This window comes from Gorilla gorilla, chromosome 2 (assembly GCF_029281585.2).
Source record: "Gorilla gorilla gorilla isolate KB3781 chromosome 2, NHGRI_mGorGor1-v2.1_pri, whole genome shotgun sequence".
NCBI lineage: Eukaryota > Metazoa > Chordata > Mammalia > Primates > Hominidae > Gorilla > Gorilla gorilla.
The window spans coordinates 110,642,739-110,660,825 of NC_086017.1; the positions used below are offsets into that span (position 1 = coordinate 110,642,739).

The following is an 18,087-nucleotide window of genomic DNA, read 5'->3' on the forward strand; positions in this document are numbered from 1 at the left end:
GTAAGGGGAGTATTTCTGAACATGAGGTCAGGTTAGGGAAATGAAACGTGGTGTAGAACCCCAGGACTAGTAATGGTGGGGAGCAGTTACCACTCCTAAGTCTGAAGAGACAAAGGCAAGTTACTAGACTCAGAAGAAAGAATTGAGGAGAGTTGCTGAACTAGAGCTGTGGCCTTCAGTAAAGGGACCAGCGTCAGGACTCAAGTAAGACAAGCATTCTCAGGTCGGTGTCAGTGTCAGCCTGAGAGTGACTGCCTCCTTAAATCTGGTGTCCTAGGTCTCTGCTTGCCTCACCCTAGTCCCAGCACAGTATCTCATGGAGTTATGATTAAATGAATTAAGATATAAGAGGCATAGAGAGGTACATACAACATGCTATTGTTGATATTGTTACTACCATTATTGTCTACATGATGCAAAAGTTTGAATGCATTATGATGGTTCCTGAAGTACACTTATAGGCTGGGCTTATTGACTAAGAACCTCTGCACTGATTAAGACCTTTTCATTGTGTGGTGAGCATTCACGAAACAGCCTTCGAACTTTATCGCTCTCTTACTAATTCAGTTTTTGCCAACCTTTCACATCATGGCATCCACAGAAAATGGTAATATTTGTACAACACTAGAGTGAAAAGATGATGATACCCTCAACCTGAGGCAACTGCCCCAAGGTCACTGCTTCCTCCAAAGACTGCGGGGGTCAGTCTTCAGCCCACCCATGCCAGGTGGGAAGCTCTGCTCAAATCCATTATTCATCCTGCACAGTAATACCAATTTAGCTTTCTTAAAACAATACTTCCATCATGTCCTTTGCCTCTAATAAGAACGACAAAAATCCAGAATTCTTGGTCTGATACTCAAGATTAAGGCATGGAGTTGGAAGAGACCACAGGAATCATGAAATTGCTCCCCTTTATTTTACAGACTCACAAAGAAAGGCCCAGCAAAGTTTAATAACTTATTCAAAGCAACATTGCAATCTTTCTGCCAAGGAACTATCATTTACCCTATCCATTTTTGCCGACAGACATCCATTGTCAAGTGCTACCTCCCAGTTCACCCCATTGGGAAATGAATGCTTCCTCCTTTAAACTCTAATAATACTCATTCAGATACTGAACAGTAAGAGGGAGCAGAAAAAGACCTAATAGTTATTTCAGCCTGAGCTTCCCTGTGTTAGATGATATGATCAGATACCGGAGAGTACGGTTTTACAATACACTGATTTATAAACCAGGATGCCTATTCACTAATAACCAATTCACTAATAACAGAACAAACAGAACAGAAATGGATGCTACAACTTAGGTTGGCTATTCAATATAACCTGGGGTCAGTAAACTTTTTTCTGTAAAGTTAGAGCAAATATATGAGGGAATAGTAATAAATAGTAAATATATGAGGGCTACAGTCTCTGCTGCATATTTTTCTTTACGTTTTTGTTGTTTTGTTGTTGTTTTGTTCTGTTTCTTACAATGCTTTAAAAATGTAAAAAATGGCTGGACACAGTGGCTTAGGCCTCTAATACCAACACTTTGGCAGGCTGGAGTGGGAGGACTGCTTGAAGCCAGGTGTTAAAGACCAGCCTGGGCAGCAAAATGAGACGCCATATCTACAAAAAACAAAAACAACAACAAAATAACCAAGAATGGTGGCATGTGCCTGTAGTCCCAGCTACTCGGGAGGCTGAGGCGAGGTGGAATATAACGTAAGACCATTCATAGTTCATGGTACAAAACAGGTATCAATTCCCATTAATGCATAGACACTCCATAATTTAGTATTGCCAGACTTCTTTTTTTTTTTTTTGAGACCGAGTTTCGCTTTTGTCAACCAGGCTGGAGTGTAATGGCACCATCTCGGCTCACCGCAACCTCCACTTCCCGGGTTTAAGCGATTCGCCTACCTCAGCCTCTCAAGTAGCTGGAATTACAGGCGCCTGCCACCATGCCCGGCTAATTTTTGTATTTTTAGTACAGATGGGTTTCGCCATTTTGGCCAGGCTGGTCTGGAATTCTTGACCTCAGGTGATTCACCCACCTCGGCCTCCCAAAGCGTTGGGATTACAGGCTTGAGCCACCGCGCCCGGCCCATACTTCTTAATTTTGTGATTTATTGCCTGAAAAACTGTCTCGCTGTGGTGTTTTTTTGTATTTCCCAGATTAATAATCAGACTGAACATCTTTTCATGTTTATTAGCCATAGCACCTCCTCTTCCACACTGGCATTTCTTATCTTTTTCAAAAATCTATTAATCACGAAAATCTCGTCAACTACATTTCTTCACAAAAGCCATATTACTTTTGATCTTTATAGATTATTTTACATTTGCCATATTTATACATAATATCTTCCCTTTTGGGGCATTTAGAGTGTGCGGACAAAGTCTAGGCAGTAATGCATTTAAAAAACATCTATGAGTTGGGTGCACACGGGGTAATTTTCCACATATGGCTAATCCTAGCCTCATCAGATTAAGTTTCCCTGTCTTGTCATTTCCAAGGATGTATCCTATTAGAAGTCTAGCCCTTTATTCTTACAAATTGAATTTCCACTACTGTAGGCTAACATCTGAATGGACTCATCTTACTATTCCATGCATAGTACCAGGCACGTTGCGTGCTTTTACTACATTTTGTATAATTTTTACCTCTGTGTCTGACGTCCTGAAAAATACCGTCCACAATTACTTCACAGCTAGCCCCAGCACTTGGCGCCCAGCGGGTTTTCCTAGTCCCTCCCTGCCAAATCACGTTGGGACTGGGACAAGAGGCACTGTGGGTCTCTTACCTATAGTTACGAAGCAATGGACTCCCTTATTACTTCGTTTCCCAAATACGGGGTGGGACACACAACCGAGGGAGTATGGGGAAAACAACTTTCGGGTCTTCGAGCCACTTGCGTCTTTCTGTGGGCGAGCCTTTCCAGACCAATTACATTTTCTTTACTCATATTGCATAAATAGCAGAACTACATTTACCACAAAGGCCCGACATTCATGGTCATGGATCCTTGCGCATGTTTTCTAAGAGCAAACTGTACAAACACATAAACTCTGAAACACTGACGCACAAGCGAAAACACACGCACATGTTTGGGTCTTCTCCCGCGGCGCAAGTTCTTTGAAACTGAGCGGAGAAAAATCGTCTTCACATGGTGTCTCACACTTTCGACACAATCTTATCGGGAAACGTAACACGTAAACAAAATTTTTTAAAATGCATTATCAAAAACGATGACAATCCCTTTCGTCTTATGTTCCTTTTTGTCTTTAAGCTTTGGGGGGATTTATTTTGCGTTTCCAAACTGCTTCTGCCTGTCGGCGCCTGTGTGGAAACTGCGACGAGTCTGGGAGCGGCTGCCGGAGAGGCGGGGCAGAGGTGTGACGTCATCGCCGCGGGGCGGAGGCGACAGTGTCTAGCGGGAGCTCCGCGTGTAGCTACGCCGGCCTCCTGGCTTTGAGACAGCGTGATTCTCCGCAGCTGGCCGCCTACCCGTGATGTTCTGCCCACGTCGAGTCCTGAGCTGAAATGGCAGACGATCTCGGAGACGAGTGGTGGGAGAACCAGCCGACTGGAGCAGGCAGCAGCCCAGGTACCCACTCTGTGCCCGCGCTCCTACGGGGCCTCTCCCGGAGCCCTTCCGTGCGCCTCAGCCCTGGTCGCTTCTGGCGATCGCGGTGTTTGCCCAGCAGGGGTGTGCACCGCCTTGGGAGCGCGCAAGCATCTCGGGGAAAATGGTGCAAGAGATTCTTTAACACGTGAAACAGACAGCTGTGACATTAACTCAGATCTGTCTGCCAGCCAGGAAAGATCCTTTCCACAAGCTTTCTCTTTTCCTTATTTCTTGAGAATGGATAAGACAGTTTTTGTGAAGAGAGGCAACTTTGTATGATGGTTAAGGGTGACCCATGAACTGCTTTCAATTCAGACTGAGGTCAGAAGCAGGGGTTGCTGCTTCAGACTCCCTCCATTCAAATCACGACTCCAGTATTCTGATACTGTTTAGCCTCCTTTTCCTCATCTGTAAAATAATGATAACAATAATGTCCATTTCATAAAGTTGTGAAGATTAAGTGAAGTTAGTACAGTAATGCACTTTAGCATAGTGCTTGACATATAATGTGTGGTAAATATAAGTTACTGTATTTCTTGTGGTCATCATCATTATCATGGAATTTGGAATAGTAGAACTGGAAGGAGGCTTAAATAGAGATCATCCTTTGAACTCACTTATTTTACAGATGAGAAACATAACCTAAAGATGTCAAGTAACTTGACAAGTTCACAAAGCTAGCTCCTTTCAGAAGCAATACTAGAATTCAGTTAACACAATTTGAATAGTTTCTACTATGCTCTGCTATGTTTACCAACTCCTGATGCAGTGGGCATTTCATCCCCACGTAGAGTAGCATTAAGAAGCCCCCCATGTCAGGCTAGCCTTGAACTTTTTAAGTTCCATCACACCTACCATGCAATTATTGGTTGGCTGGTTTTTATCACTCCTCAAGGTCTGCCTCTTTTCTCTACAAGAGAAGACAGGGCCAAAGTCAGATTCATACTTCTGTCATCCACAGGGCCCTGCACATGTTAGACACTTGATACCTATTTGCTGCAAACAATCTTGAAATACTAGTTGTGAAATATCCATTAAAAATAACCAACTTCATTTGTTGCATTGTTTCCGGAAGGTCAAGCCTTCAGATACAAACTAAGCAGATGTCATTTTTAGAAAGGTAGCCAATACAACATTCCTTGATTAAACTTCCTGACTCTTTTGCAGCCCTGTGGTGTTCCACATTTACTTTAATAACTACCCCTCCCAACTCAGGTGTTAAAAAGCTCTATTTTATGATATGATTGAAGATGAACAGAGGCCATTTAAGAAATAGTTGAATTCTGTTTGAGTGGTGAAGGGGATCCCAATTCTTGGTTCTAGTCCTCACTAGCTGTGTGACTTTCAAGTTATTCATCCGTTGGAAGAAAGGCAGTCAACATGTATTGAGTATCTATTATGTGACAAATGTCTTCATAAATATGAATTGATTTAACTTTCATAACATCCCTAAAAGGTAAGTATTCTCTTCATTTGTATAGGTGAAGAAACAGAAAAAAGTTAAGTCGTGTTCTTAGGAACACACATTGAAGAAGAGGTCTGGGAAGAGTTTAGTCAAGTGTGATTGATTTTGAAAGTCACGCTTTTCCCGCTACTACTTTGTGACTTCTCTGGGCCTTTGTATTATAATCTGTAAAGAGCCCTTAAAGATCATCTTTTTTAGGGTTTTACCAACCAACAGTTTTTTTTTTTCTTTTTTTTTTTTTTTGACACGGCGTCTCCCTCTGTCGCCCAGGCTGGAGTGCAGTGGCACGATCTAGGCTCACTGCAACCTCTGCCTCCTGGGTTCAAGCGATTCTCCTGCCTCAGCCTCCCAAGTAACTGGGATTACAGGTGCCCGCCACCACACCCAGCTAATTTTTGTATTTTTAGTAGAGACGGGGTTTCACCATGTTGGCCAGGCTGGTGTTGATCTCTTGACCTCGTGATCTGCCCACCTTGGCCTCCCTAAGTGCTGGGATTACAGGCGTGAGCCACCGCGCCTGGCCTCCAACCGTTTTAAACACTGAATCTAGTAAAACTTTAAATCGCTACAGCCTCCTTCATCTAAGTTGCCAGAATTCTCATGAATACAGTGTGTTGGAGTGCCTAAGATTGCTCTACTTCTTACATTCCTTCTAGCCATAAGACTAACCCTTTTTTTTTTTTTGAGACAAAGTCTCACTCTTGTCCCCCAGTCTGGAGTACAGTGGTGCGATCTCAGTTCACTGCAACCTCCACCTCCTGGGTTCAAGCAATTCTCCTGCCTCAGCCTCCCGAGTAGTTGGGATTACAGGAGCCTGCCACCACCCCCAGCTAATTTTTGTATTTTTAGTAGAGATGGGGTTTCACCATGTTGGCCAGGCTGGTCTTGAGCTCCTGACCTGAAGTGATCTGCTCGCCTTGGCCTCCCAAAGTGCTGGGATTACAGGTGTGAATCACCGCACCCGGCCAAGACTAAGCTTTGAAAATTGCTGGCATTAAATTTATCAGAGGCCTTTGCTTTGTTCGCTGCTCTTAAGCAAAGTAAGTATATGCCTTTATTTGAAATATCCTTGATTATTCACTGGCAATTTGCCTAATTGTAATCTGTACAGAGTTTCTAATTCAAAATAAATCACAGCTGAACCACTTCAGATTTCCTGATTCTTCTTTTGTTGATGGGATCTAGCCTTGATCCTAGAGCACAAGGCTTACTTACCTGGCTGCCTTCTTGAAGTCTTTACTTAAGTTATTTGATAGGGATGTCAAGTGTATTCAATTGTTGTTTCAGCCTAAAATATGTGAATTATGTTTTGTTTTGAAAGTTGAAGGAGAAATAATACGTTAAATCAGAGAAAGGAAAGATAGTTGTATTGGTGCTTTTATTCCTGTTGTGGATTATGCTACCTGCCTATAAAAATAAACATCTTTTGCTATAATCTGTTCCCACTTGACATCCATGGTAGCAAGGCAGTGGAAGATTTCAGTCACTTACAAATACATGTTGGTTGTACATGGTTTATAACATCTATCTAATGTGCCTATCTGTTTGTTGTCTGTCTAAGGAACTGTACTATTTTTTGGCTGTTATCATGTCTTCTTAGATGTGGTATGTAACAAAGTTTTCATGGCTCTTTAAAACCTGTCATTTTTGGCCGGGCGCGGTGGCTCACGCCTGTAATCCCAGCACTTTGGGAGGCCTAGGTGGGCGGATCACGAGGTCAGGAGATCGAGACCACGGTGAAACCCCATCTCTACTAAAAATACAAAAAAAAATTAGCCGGGCGCAGTGGCGGGCGCCTGTAGTCCCAGCTACTCGGGAGGCTGAGGCAGGAGAATGGCGTGAACCCGGGAGGCGGAGCTTGCAGTGAGCCGAGATTGCACCACTGCACTCCAGCCTGGGCGACAGAGCGAGACTCCGTCTCAAAAAAAAAAAAAAAAAAAAAAAAAAACCTGTCATTTTTGTGCTAGAGTTCTACATTGCACTGGAGCTCAACATGGGACCTGGCACTTAATTGGTGTTTGGTGGATGTTGGCAGAATAAATATATGTGTGTATGCGTGTTACCTGCTACAGAGTATGTAGGCAGACATATAATTTCTCATCCAATCTAGACACTTTTGTGAGTGGAAGGCTATGCAATTAGAATTTTGCAGGGACTCTCCTGGTCCTTAAGGGATGTCTAGTCACTCCATTGGTGGCAATTGGAGTCATGGCCCAACATAAGACAGCTGGGAGTCGCAGTGCTGAGTGTGCAGCCCAGGATGCCTTAGGCATAAGACCCCAGGAATCATCTAATGGCATCTAATATTTGATTTATTTCCTTATTCCCTGTAAACCTTCAGCAACTGTTTGAAGTGACTTATAGTAAGTAATACATTCAGTAGAATAATGATGTGAAAATATTAATGCTGAAATGAGCAAATACAGTGCCTGAGATTTTAATGTAGTTGACCGGTCTGGGTACTTTCTCAGTGTGAAGCTGAAAACTGAGAGAATGTCAATCACAGCATGGATTTCGTGACTTAAGGAAGAGAGCCAAGAGATTCTGCAGTTGAAAATGTCACTTGAGGGCCTGTAATCCCAGCACTTTGGGAGGCCAAGGTGGGCAGATCACCTGAGTCCAGGAGTTTGAGACCAGCCTGGCCAACATGGAGAAAACCTGTCTCTACTAAAAAGACAAAAATTAGCCAGGTGTGGTAGCAGGCACTTGTAGTCCCAGCTACTCAGGAGGCTGAGGCAGGAGTATTGCTTGAACCCAGGAGGTGGAGCTTGCAGCGAGCCAAGATCGCACCACTGCACTCCAGCCTGTGCTACAGACTGAGACTCTGTCTCAAAAAAAAGAAAAAAGAAAATGTTACTTGATCATTTACTCACTGAAGATGAAGAGAATACTGATTGCTTTCCGTTTTTATTTCAATGATATACCTATTAAATTACCAAGTCGAGTACCCAGTAGGCAGCTAAGTATGTGAGTCTGGAGCCCCAGGGCCAGATCCAGGCTGAGATACAGATTTAGGAATAACTGGCATACAGATAGGTTATTTTTAAAGAGCATGTTCTTAGCAGTCTGTAACATTGAGCCTCCATGTCTTTTAAGGAGGGTCTTTCATATGCTTCCCCAACTCATTCTGAATCTTTGATGACATCTCTTCCCAAGCACCTAACTAGAAAACTGAAGTGTTAAGACACTTCTATGTACAGTGCCAGGAGACTGCAGGTAATAATACCAGCTTGCGGCCAGGCGCAGTGGCTCACGCCTGTAATCCCTACACTTTGGGAGGCTGAGGCAGGTGGATCACCTGAGGTCAGGAGTTTGAGACCAGCCTGGCCAATGTGATGAAACCCTGTCTCTACTAAAACTACAAAAAATTAGCTGGGCGTGGTGGCATGCACCTGTAATCCCAGCTACTCAGGAGACTGAGACAGGAGAATTGCTTGAACCCAGGAGGCGGGGGTTGCAGTGAGCCGAGATCGTGCCACTGCACTCCAGCCTGGGCAATAAGAACAAAACTCCATCTCAAAATAATAATGATAATAATAATAATAGTAATAATACCAGCTTGCATTTGTTGAGCACTTACTACCTGCCAGATGCTGTTTTGATTGCTTTACATGTTCTAGTTAATTTAATCTTCCCAAGTACACCAGCGGTAGTTACTGTTGTTATCTTTATTTTACTGATGAGGAAGTTGAGACACTGAGAAATTAAGTGATTTACTTAATACTATTTAATTTAATTCACCCAATACTATCTATTTAATTGGTAAATAGGGGAGCCGTGATTCATATGCAGACAGTCTGAAACCAGAGCCTGCGTGCTTATATTTTGCATTCTCATTATCAGTGGTAAGAATCTCATCTCTAAAGGAATAATCCGTTATCGGCTTAAAGAGACTCATAATTTAGAAAGTCTTTTGTTTATATATCATTATGAAATTGTGTCTATTAGTTTTCCAAAGTTTACTCTTTTAAAGAACACTGGTTACTTGGAGCTAGAAATAAGCAGCTTTTCCATTTGGGCTTTGAGAACCATTTCTGCCAGTAACTCAAACCTGATCCTGGAGCTCAAAGCTTAACATATGTGGCTGCCTTCTTTAAATCTTTACTTAGTTATTTAATAGGGATGTCAAATGTAAACAAGACCCAGCTACTGAATTATTCTCCAAACCTGCTTTTTCTCCAGACTTTCCTGTCTCCATAAATTAAACCACCAACTACCCAATTTCACAAAGGCCTAGCAGTATTCTGATTTATTTATTTTTTTCACCCCATATCTCATCCATCAAGTCCTGTTGTCACTACCTCGAAAACATATCCTGATTCTTTCTTTGCATTTTTCTTCGCTCTTCCTCCATTGGAGTGTACATTTTCATCCTTACTGCCATAAGCTTCTAACAGGGCTCAGAGTTTCCACGTTGTCCCTCACTCACCAGCTAGAGGTCTTTTGAAAAGAAGACAGGCCACTTTCCTGCTTAAATCTTCCAATAGCTTTTTCCCTGGCACATAGAATGAAATTCAGATTACTTACCATGGCTGGTGGCTACGAGGTCTTCTACTATTTACTCCCCTATAGTTTATGCTGCCCCACCCACACCAGCCTTCATTCTGTTCCTCAGTAGGCCACACTCATTCTGTCTTACTTAGCCGTTTGTGTTAGCTGTTTCTTTTCCTTTCTGCCCTGTCCTTCTGATTGGCTGGCTTTCTTTTTTTTTTTTTTTTTTTTTGAGCTGGAGTCTCGCCCTGTCGCCCAGGCTAGAGTGCAGTGGTGCGATCTCAGCTCACTGCATCCTCCACCTCCTGAGTTCAAATGATTCTCCTGCCTCAGCCTTCTGAGTAGCTGGGATTACAGGCGCCTGCCACCACACCCAGCTAATTTTTGTATATTTAGCAGAGACGGGATTTCACCGTGTTGGCCAGGCTGATCTCGAACTCCTGAGCTCTTGATCCGCCCACCTCAGCCTCCCAAAACGCTGGGATTACAGGCATGAGCCACTAGGCCCGGCCAGCTGGCTCTGTCTTAACATTAAGTACTCAGTTCAAACGTCACCTACTCAGAGCGGCACTTCCTGATCAGGCAGTCTAGAGTAACTATCTAGGTGCTCTATTACATTATCACAATATCTATTAAATTATTATGTTATTATAATTCTCAGCAGAGCACTTAGCACCAACTATTATTTTTCCTTGTTAAATTAATTACTTTTTCCCAGCACTAGACCGTAAGAGCTCCATGTGAGCAGGTATTTTGTTTGTCTTGTTTGCTTTAGTTTCAGGGCCTAGAGTAGTATCTGGGTACAGAGAAGGCACTCATTAAGTATTTGTTAGTTAACCAATTAATTATTAATATTTCGTAGTCACACCTTGAAGACCTCAACCTAGGAGATCTTTATCAAAAGAACCTTGATCTGCTAGCAGATTTGTCAAACTCCTGTCCAGGCTTTTGACAGGTTTGGCAAATGCCGCTTTTCTCTTTTCAAAATTACATTAGTAGTCCTTGTAAAACTGTGTCTTACTAACATTTTATTGTAACCATATTTGGATTTAATTTTATAAATTACGTTTGGAAAGAGGACAAGAGACTCTTTGTAAGTAAGCCTGTAATTTTTACTGGTGACAGCTTTTGTCACCTAGAATCAATGTGCTTATTCTTTTTGGGATTGCTGAAATGAGCTTTGTAAATATTTTTGTTGTAATATCATTTTGTGGTATATTCTTCAAATTATATTGCTTTATCCATGGTGAATTCCTTCTGGAAATGGAGTAGGGGAGCACCTTGGATCTTTTCTTTAAACCCAAGTACCCAGGTTTTTTTGTTTTGTGTTTTTTCTTTTTTCACACCACAGTTAAACCTTTACAGTATTAGTTTTACATGTAGACAGTCTTGCATTGTAGATGTTGTAAGGCATTGTCTCTACATATAAAATTCAGACTTGGAATATTTGTAGGAGATGTTAATAACACACAACAGAGGATCGACTTCTGGGCATGTTGTTTTCATAATCATTTGTCAAGCTCTCATGCTTAGCCTTGTTTTAGACACTGTACCAGAATTAGAGGGAAAAAACATAATCAGCTTACATTACAGGATTTACACATTGATGTGGTTCAGTCAAAATGCAAATAGTATTGACAGATATTCAGGGGCAAAACACAGGGGCAGGATGAATTTAAAAAGCAAGAGGAAGGAAAGAAGAAAGAGGAGGGAGAAAAATGACTATGTTATTAGTCATTGCTCTACACTTGAAGGCCGTAACAGATGGACACTTAGATAACCTTCATGGTCTGGTTTAATTTACTGCATATAATTTCCACAATTCTTTCAGATGATTAAATGAGTGGTTCTTGACAACAATTACGAACATTTAAAGGTGGAAATTTATGCATATTTCCCTAAATTGCATGTCAGGTAGTTCCTGCTATAATTTTGCTAAATGTCCATGAATCTCTTGAAAAATACGACTCATAAATGTGGAAGGCCTATACATAACTTCCATTTCCTCCCTCAGATTCAATATTAATATATCATTTTGTGGCACAAATCTTTTTTTCTTTTTTCTTTTTTTTTTTGAGACAGAGTTTTGCTCTTGTCCCCCAGGCTGGAGTGCAGTGGCGCAATCTTGGCACACTGCAACCTCCGCCTCCTGAGTTGAAGCGATTCTCCTGCCTCAGCCTCCTAAGTAGCTGGGACTACAGGTGCATGCCACCATGCCTGGCTAATTTTTTGTATTTTTAGTAGAGGGGGGTTTCACCACGTTAGGCAGGATGGTCTCGATCTCCTGTCCTCATGATCCGCCTGCCTCCGCCTCCCAAAGTGCTAGGATTTACAGGTGTGAGCCACAGAGCCCGGCCCAGCACAAGTCTTTTATCTGTTGTTAATCTGATGTTATTTAGTGGAACACTTCAGATGCATTCATAGAATTATACATTTTACTAAATATATCACAGCTTGAAATATAGTTTCCCCATTTTTGTCAGCTTTCATAGAATTCTTAATTGATTTTTAAATGGCTAATATTTGCTTATAAAAAGTAGTTGATCAAGCTCTTAAATTCCTATTTCTGAGTTCCTTGTTCTAGTTCACACTAGACCAGAGGTCAGCAAACTTTTTTCATATAAATCCAGATAATAAATATTTTAGGTTTTGCGGGTCCAGTCATCACCGTCATAACTGCTGTTGCAGTGTAAAAGCAGTCATAGAAAATAAATGTGTAAACGAATGAGTATGGCTGTGTTCCAATAAAATTTTATTTATGGACAACAATATTTGAATTTTATGTAATTTTCACGTCACAAAGTAGTCTTATTTTGATTTTCAACTTTCACCATGGGTTGAATTTGGCCTGTGAACCGCAGTTTGCAAACGCTGCCCCAAACTCAAAGTCACATCGTGAATTGTATGTCACGTGTCTTCAGGAGAAGAAATTTGAAACAAATCCAGAGAGAATTGTGTTTTACCTTAGTTACTCCGTTACTTAGTAGTTATCAGCTATGTATTAGACCAGTCACATATCTGTTAAAATCAGATATTTGATTCTAAAATATCTCAAGATTAGTTCAGAAACCTTGAAGGTAAATAAATGAAGGACCAGGAAAAGACTTCAGCTTAAAAGTATCAGGTTTTTAACATTTTTGTTACAAATTGGATTTGTTTTCACTCACTTGGATTTTTATCTGCTTACTTTAAAACAGTTCATCAGGTGAAATCACTCTAGAATTATTAGGTCAGCTTCTTTTATTTTCATTGTTCTTCAGAGGCCACACTTCTGCGGAAACAACATGCCCAGGAGGAAAGATTCTTTATATTTCAGTTGTGTTACATATAGGTCAGACATTACTGTTTTGAACTCCAAATAGTATTCTCACTTTATAGTTGTATTTGCATTTTTATTATATTATTAATACATATTGCTTGAAACAAGCATGGTTTTTGGTTGTTAATCCTTTTGTTAAAATATAACTTTATTTATTGTTATTATTTTGAGACAGAGTCTCACTCTGTCACCAAGGCTATAGTGCAGTGGCATGATCTTGGCCTGCTGCACCCTCTGCCTCCCAGACTCAAGTGATTCTCGTGCCTCAGCCTCCTGAGTAGCTGGGATTACAGCCATGCACCACCAAGCCCAGCTAATTTTTGTGTTTTTAATAGAGATGGAATTTCGCCATGTTGACCAGACTGGCCCCAAACTCCTGGCCTCATGTGATCTGCCCGCCTTGGCCTCCCAAAGTGCTAGGATTATAGGTGTGAGTCACCGCACCCGGCCAATGTAACTTTACTTTGAAGACTTTTGTCTTAATGGGATTAGAACTGCATTACCATTTAAAGATGAGTTTCTGCTGGTTCCCATAGAAGTGTCAACATTTTTCTACGCAAATTTTTTTTTTTTTTAATTTGAGACGGAGTTTTGCTCTTACTGCCCAGGCTGAAGTGCAATGGCGCAATCTCGGCTCACTGCAACCTCTGCCTCCCAGGTTCAAGCAGATTCTTCTGCCTCAGCCTCCGGAGTAGCTGGGATTACAGGCATGCGCCACCATGCCCGGCTAATTTTGCATTTTTAGTAGAGACGGGGTTTCTCCACGTTGGTGAAGCTGGTCTCGAACTCCCGACCTCAGGTGATCCACCCGCCTCGGACTCCCAAAGTGCTGGGATTACAGGCGTGAGCCACTGTGCCTGGCTTCTACCTAAATTTTTTAGTACTTTGTATACTATCTTGTCCCTCTTTTTGTGCTTCCTCTTAAACTTATGCTAGCTTGGATAAAAATGTACTTTAGGAAGTCTCCTGACGTGGGAGAAAACAATTTTGAAAGCTTCAACATACAACATATTTTGTGCTTCATTTCAGAGTAAAATTTTTCCCAAGGTATTTTGTTTTTCTGGGACTATTGTTAGTGCATGTTGTTTTTCCTGTTTTATGCTTCTTTTCAACCTGTTTGGTTTTCACTGAGGGATTCCAGTGGGTTTTTTTTCTATTAGCATAATTACCAATGTTGAATGTCACCTGGGCATAACTACTTTTCCTAACCCTGTCATACCATTGCTATCTCTTAGCATGTTTTCTCAAGTGAGAAAATGTCTTGACTGAATGGCCTTCTCTTCTTCATTTACTCATTCTCTATTCACTCTAGATTTATCAAATACCTGCTCTATGTGAGGCACAATACTAAGCACTCTCTACATACGTGTGTTTTTTTTTTTTTTTTTTTTTTTGATGTTAGAGCTTCATCACTGCACCCTTTTTTTTTTTTGTTTTTTCCACAAACAAGGTCTTGCTCTGTCAGTCAGTCTGGAGTGCAGTGGTGTGATCATGCTCACTGCAGCCTCAGACTTCTGGGCTCAAACAATCCTCTTGCCTCTTCCTCCTAATTAGCTAGGACTACAGGTGTGCACCACCACACCTGGCTTTTTTTTTTTTTTTTTTTCTTTTCGGAGAGACAAGGTCTGCCAAGTTGCCCAGACTGGTCTTGAGCTCCTGGCCTCAAGAAATCCTCTCACCTCAGCCTCCCAAAGTGCTGGGGTTACTGGCGTGAGCCACCATGCCCAGTCTTCACCTTCTTTTGTAGTCCATCCCCTTCTACTATTCTCTTCCTGCTTTCCTTTCACTTAGACTTTTCCATTTCAGGCTTTTAATTCACTTGACCTCCCCCTACTGCCCTCTGCCACTTGCCTGCTGGGACTGCTGCCCATCATCCCTGTCAATGCTGCCCATCATCCCTGTCAATGCTGCCCATCATCCCTGTCAATGCTGCCCATCATCCCTGTCAATGCTGCCCATCATCCCTGTCAATGCTGCCCATCATCCCTCTCAGTGCTGCCCATCATCCCTTTCAATGCTGCCCAGGCCTCTAGCTCCTTCTCCTCCTTGAAATTGCAGGGGCCTGGGGGTGTTTGTACAGTGGCATTAGTGCAATGAGGTGGACTTAGTTAGATAAGTATGGGGAATGGGAGTTCCTTTACTCTTGCTCTGCTGGCTCCAACCCAGGGCAGCTGGCTAAAGCAGTCCTTAACCATGAGGATTTCTTCCAGGGTCATGCTTCCAGTTTTTAGTGAAGGATCACAAAAAATGTTTAGTGTCATTCCATTGATTTTTTCCCCCCTCTATTGAAGCTTTTTGAAATGTTTTTTGAACTGCCTTTTGTGTCAAACATGCCTTGTCTTAAAATGTCCTGTATTACTCTGTCCACACTGAATTACAGGCACACCTTTCTCTCAATTCAATGAGAGAGTTTTCAGTGTGATGTAAAGAATTGCTTTAGCTTTCTGCCAGGGGACTGTGTCTACCCTTATAGATGACTGTTTGAATTCAACATTTGGTATTAATAGTTGGGCATATTCATAGGTTATCAGAACTGGAAGGGACCTGAGGAATTATTTCACTTTCCTGTTTTACATGTGGAAACTCAAGGCTTAGATTGATGAATACAAAGCTCGTTGTCATATGAATGAAAATCTAGGATTGGAATTTGACTCTCCTAACCCCAAGCTTTTGTTGAATCAACTGATTTTCGATAGTGTTTATTCAGAGAAGAGATATGAATAAACAATGTCCTGTGAGATGATAAATTCTGTATTTTTTCGAGCACCTGGAATATTGATTCATATCTCCCTAAAATATCTCAATGTTACTGAGACTAAGTGCCAGTGGTCAGGTATGCTTACTACACCAGTGATTGTCAGGTATTCTGCACAAAGGATATATTTGGCTGTTATTCACTTTTGTTATGCTTTTCCTCCTTTAAGAATTATCACTTTGCTTTTTTCCTCCTGGTCATAAAGAAATCATAGTTTTAGACCTTAAAGTGTGATTTTAATTGTCCTGTCATCTTGATGGAAATAATCTGATTTTCTTGACTCAGATTAGGAATTTTTGCTATCACCTTTTCTTAGCAAAATATGATTAATCAGCAAAGTTCTGTAGAATGAAGAATTACTTCTGTTTTCACCAGAAAACTCTTGAACTGTTCTAGTGAATTCAGTCCTATCCCAGGCTGATTCTAGATAGTTCATCTTTGGGTTAGATTATATGTCGGATGAGGAAATGGGTAGATTTGGGTGTGGGTCTAGGCCTGCGAGTGTTTGTATGTGCATATACACATATAGAAGTATAATAATTGTAGACGTGCTGCTTTTTGGGGGATGATCTTCATCAGGTCCACCAAGCTGCTTCACCATTTCCTGGAGAGGTGGTCCTTTGGCCTTTCATAGTGGTAATTTTAGCTTTCCACATATTTCTGTAGATGAATGTATCCAGGCAGTGCATTGGTATGAGTTACCTTCTCCCTCCCACGTGGAGGAAGGTGTTGGAGGTGACAGTTCTCACGATGTGTAGCTTCCCACAGCCATTTTGGTAAATAGGCTTATCCATAGGCACTGTGGAGGCTTTAGTGGAAATCTTGGTGATGCCTGTAGATTTCGGTTTAGGGATCCGTGCTGGGATTCTCCGCTTGCATACCTCCTTGATCTTGAATTAAACAAGAGAACAAAAGGTAATTAATGGTACAGTTGGTGGAGAAGTAGAAAATGTTTAGGACATGGAGTCAGTTTGGAGGATTTGGCTTTGAAAGCACCAGTTTCTGGGGATGTATCAGATCAAAGATCGTCAGGTTGAAGAAAAGAATGTCAGTAAAGTAATCTGGTGTGTGTTGAATGTGTGCTGTGTGCACAGTTCTTGATAGAGATAGTGGTAGATACAGAGATGAATAGATATTTGGCAATCACAGTGTAGTAGGACATAAACAAGAGTAGTGTCCCAAATTAATCTCAAAGAGCCATGAGATTGCCAGAGAAAGGTTAATTTCGAATGAGATTGTCTTTAAGAGTGCTTCATGAAGAATATGGCATTTGAATTGGGCCTTTAGACTTTTAAAAGTTTTCACAGTATGAGTTTGGTGAGATGGGCAGCTCCAATGATGATTAGCGGAACAGCTTGGTAGTATGTATCAAGAGCCTTATGAATCTTTTCTAGGATGTAGAGAGGCAGTCAAGGATATTTGATTTTAGCATTGTTTATAATGATGAAAAATGGACAGTTAAATGAATAGGATGTGTTAAATGAATTATAGTATAATTATGACAACATGCTTTGTTAATGAGGCCAAAGCTTCAGGAAAACATTTACTTAGAAATGTTAAAAGTAGAATTTAAAACTGTGTACATGCTTTAATTATTTACATGTGAAGAGAAAAATACTAAAAGAAAATGCACCCATGGTATTGGTTGTTAACCCTGATTAGTGGACTTAGAGGTACTTTTTATTTTTCTTACATTTTCTGTGTTCTCCACATATTTTATAGTAAGTATGCCATGAGAAAAAGCAACACTAAATTGTTTTAAAAGACGAAAAAGGAAGGAAACAACTTGGAGATCAGGACATTTCTGTGAACAACCATATTATCCAAGCCATGAGCAGTAGAAGCTGCAGTTGAAGTCAGTGACAGACTAATCAAGTCTGCTAATATTGTGACTATAGCATTAATAATAGCCTTCCCAAGATGGATTTCTGTGATGTCCTGTAACTTTATCAAGATTTAGATTGGGTCTCCAATTTAGTGTTCAAAAATCTATGTTGGGATTGTCTTTAAATTGTAGATTTCTGAATCTTACTCCTATACATTGTAATTCACTGGTTTGTGGATATGTCCAGCAATTCACATTTTTAATAAACTCTCAGAGTGATTTCTTCGACTCAGGTGGTTGGCCTACCACACTTGGAAAAGTGCTGCCATATTGAACTTCCTTTAGATGTAAGCTTTATTTTTTCTTCACCTGGAACTCTGGCCTACCTGGGTATGCATAGTTCAATACTGTGAAAGGCCGAGACAGATTGGTATGACACACAGTATTGGTGGAGCTCGTTTCTTTTGAGCAACACTGATACGTGTTGGTGAAGAAAATGTGGCTTGGAATGGTGGTCACTGATAACTTTCAGGCCCAGCTGCCTGAAAGTTACTGGGCTCCTACTTGTTTCTACACCATTGATGTGCAAGCTTTTGTTTTCTAGGTAACTCCATT

General features: G+C 41.2%; 2 protein-coding genes across 2 annotated transcripts in view; one reads left to right on the forward strand and one right to left on the reverse strand.

The window, feature by feature from the left end:
* Positions 1 to 3,278: 3,278 nt before the first annotated feature.
* The window catches only part of CMSS1 (cms1 ribosomal small subunit homolog), a 362,036-nt gene continuing 347,227 nt past the window's right edge, over positions 3,279 to 18,087 (forward strand). Inside the window, exon 1 of the mRNA XM_031009313.3 lies at positions 3,279 to 3,596. Within this exon, the coding sequence (XP_030865173.2) occupies positions 3,533 to 3,596 (64 nt within the window). The 5' untranslated portion in view covers positions 3,279 to 3,532. The remainder of the gene's footprint in view (positions 3,597 to 18,087) is intronic.
* FILIP1L (filamin A interacting protein 1 like) overlaps positions 9,778 to 18,087 on the reverse strand; it is a 57,719-nt gene continuing 49,409 nt past the window's right edge. The window contains exon 3 of the mRNA XM_063703506.1: positions 9,778 to 16,537. Within this exon, the coding sequence (XP_063559576.1) occupies positions 16,346 to 16,537 (192 nt within the window). The 3' untranslated portion in view covers positions 9,778 to 16,345. The remainder of the gene's footprint in view (positions 16,538 to 18,087) is intronic.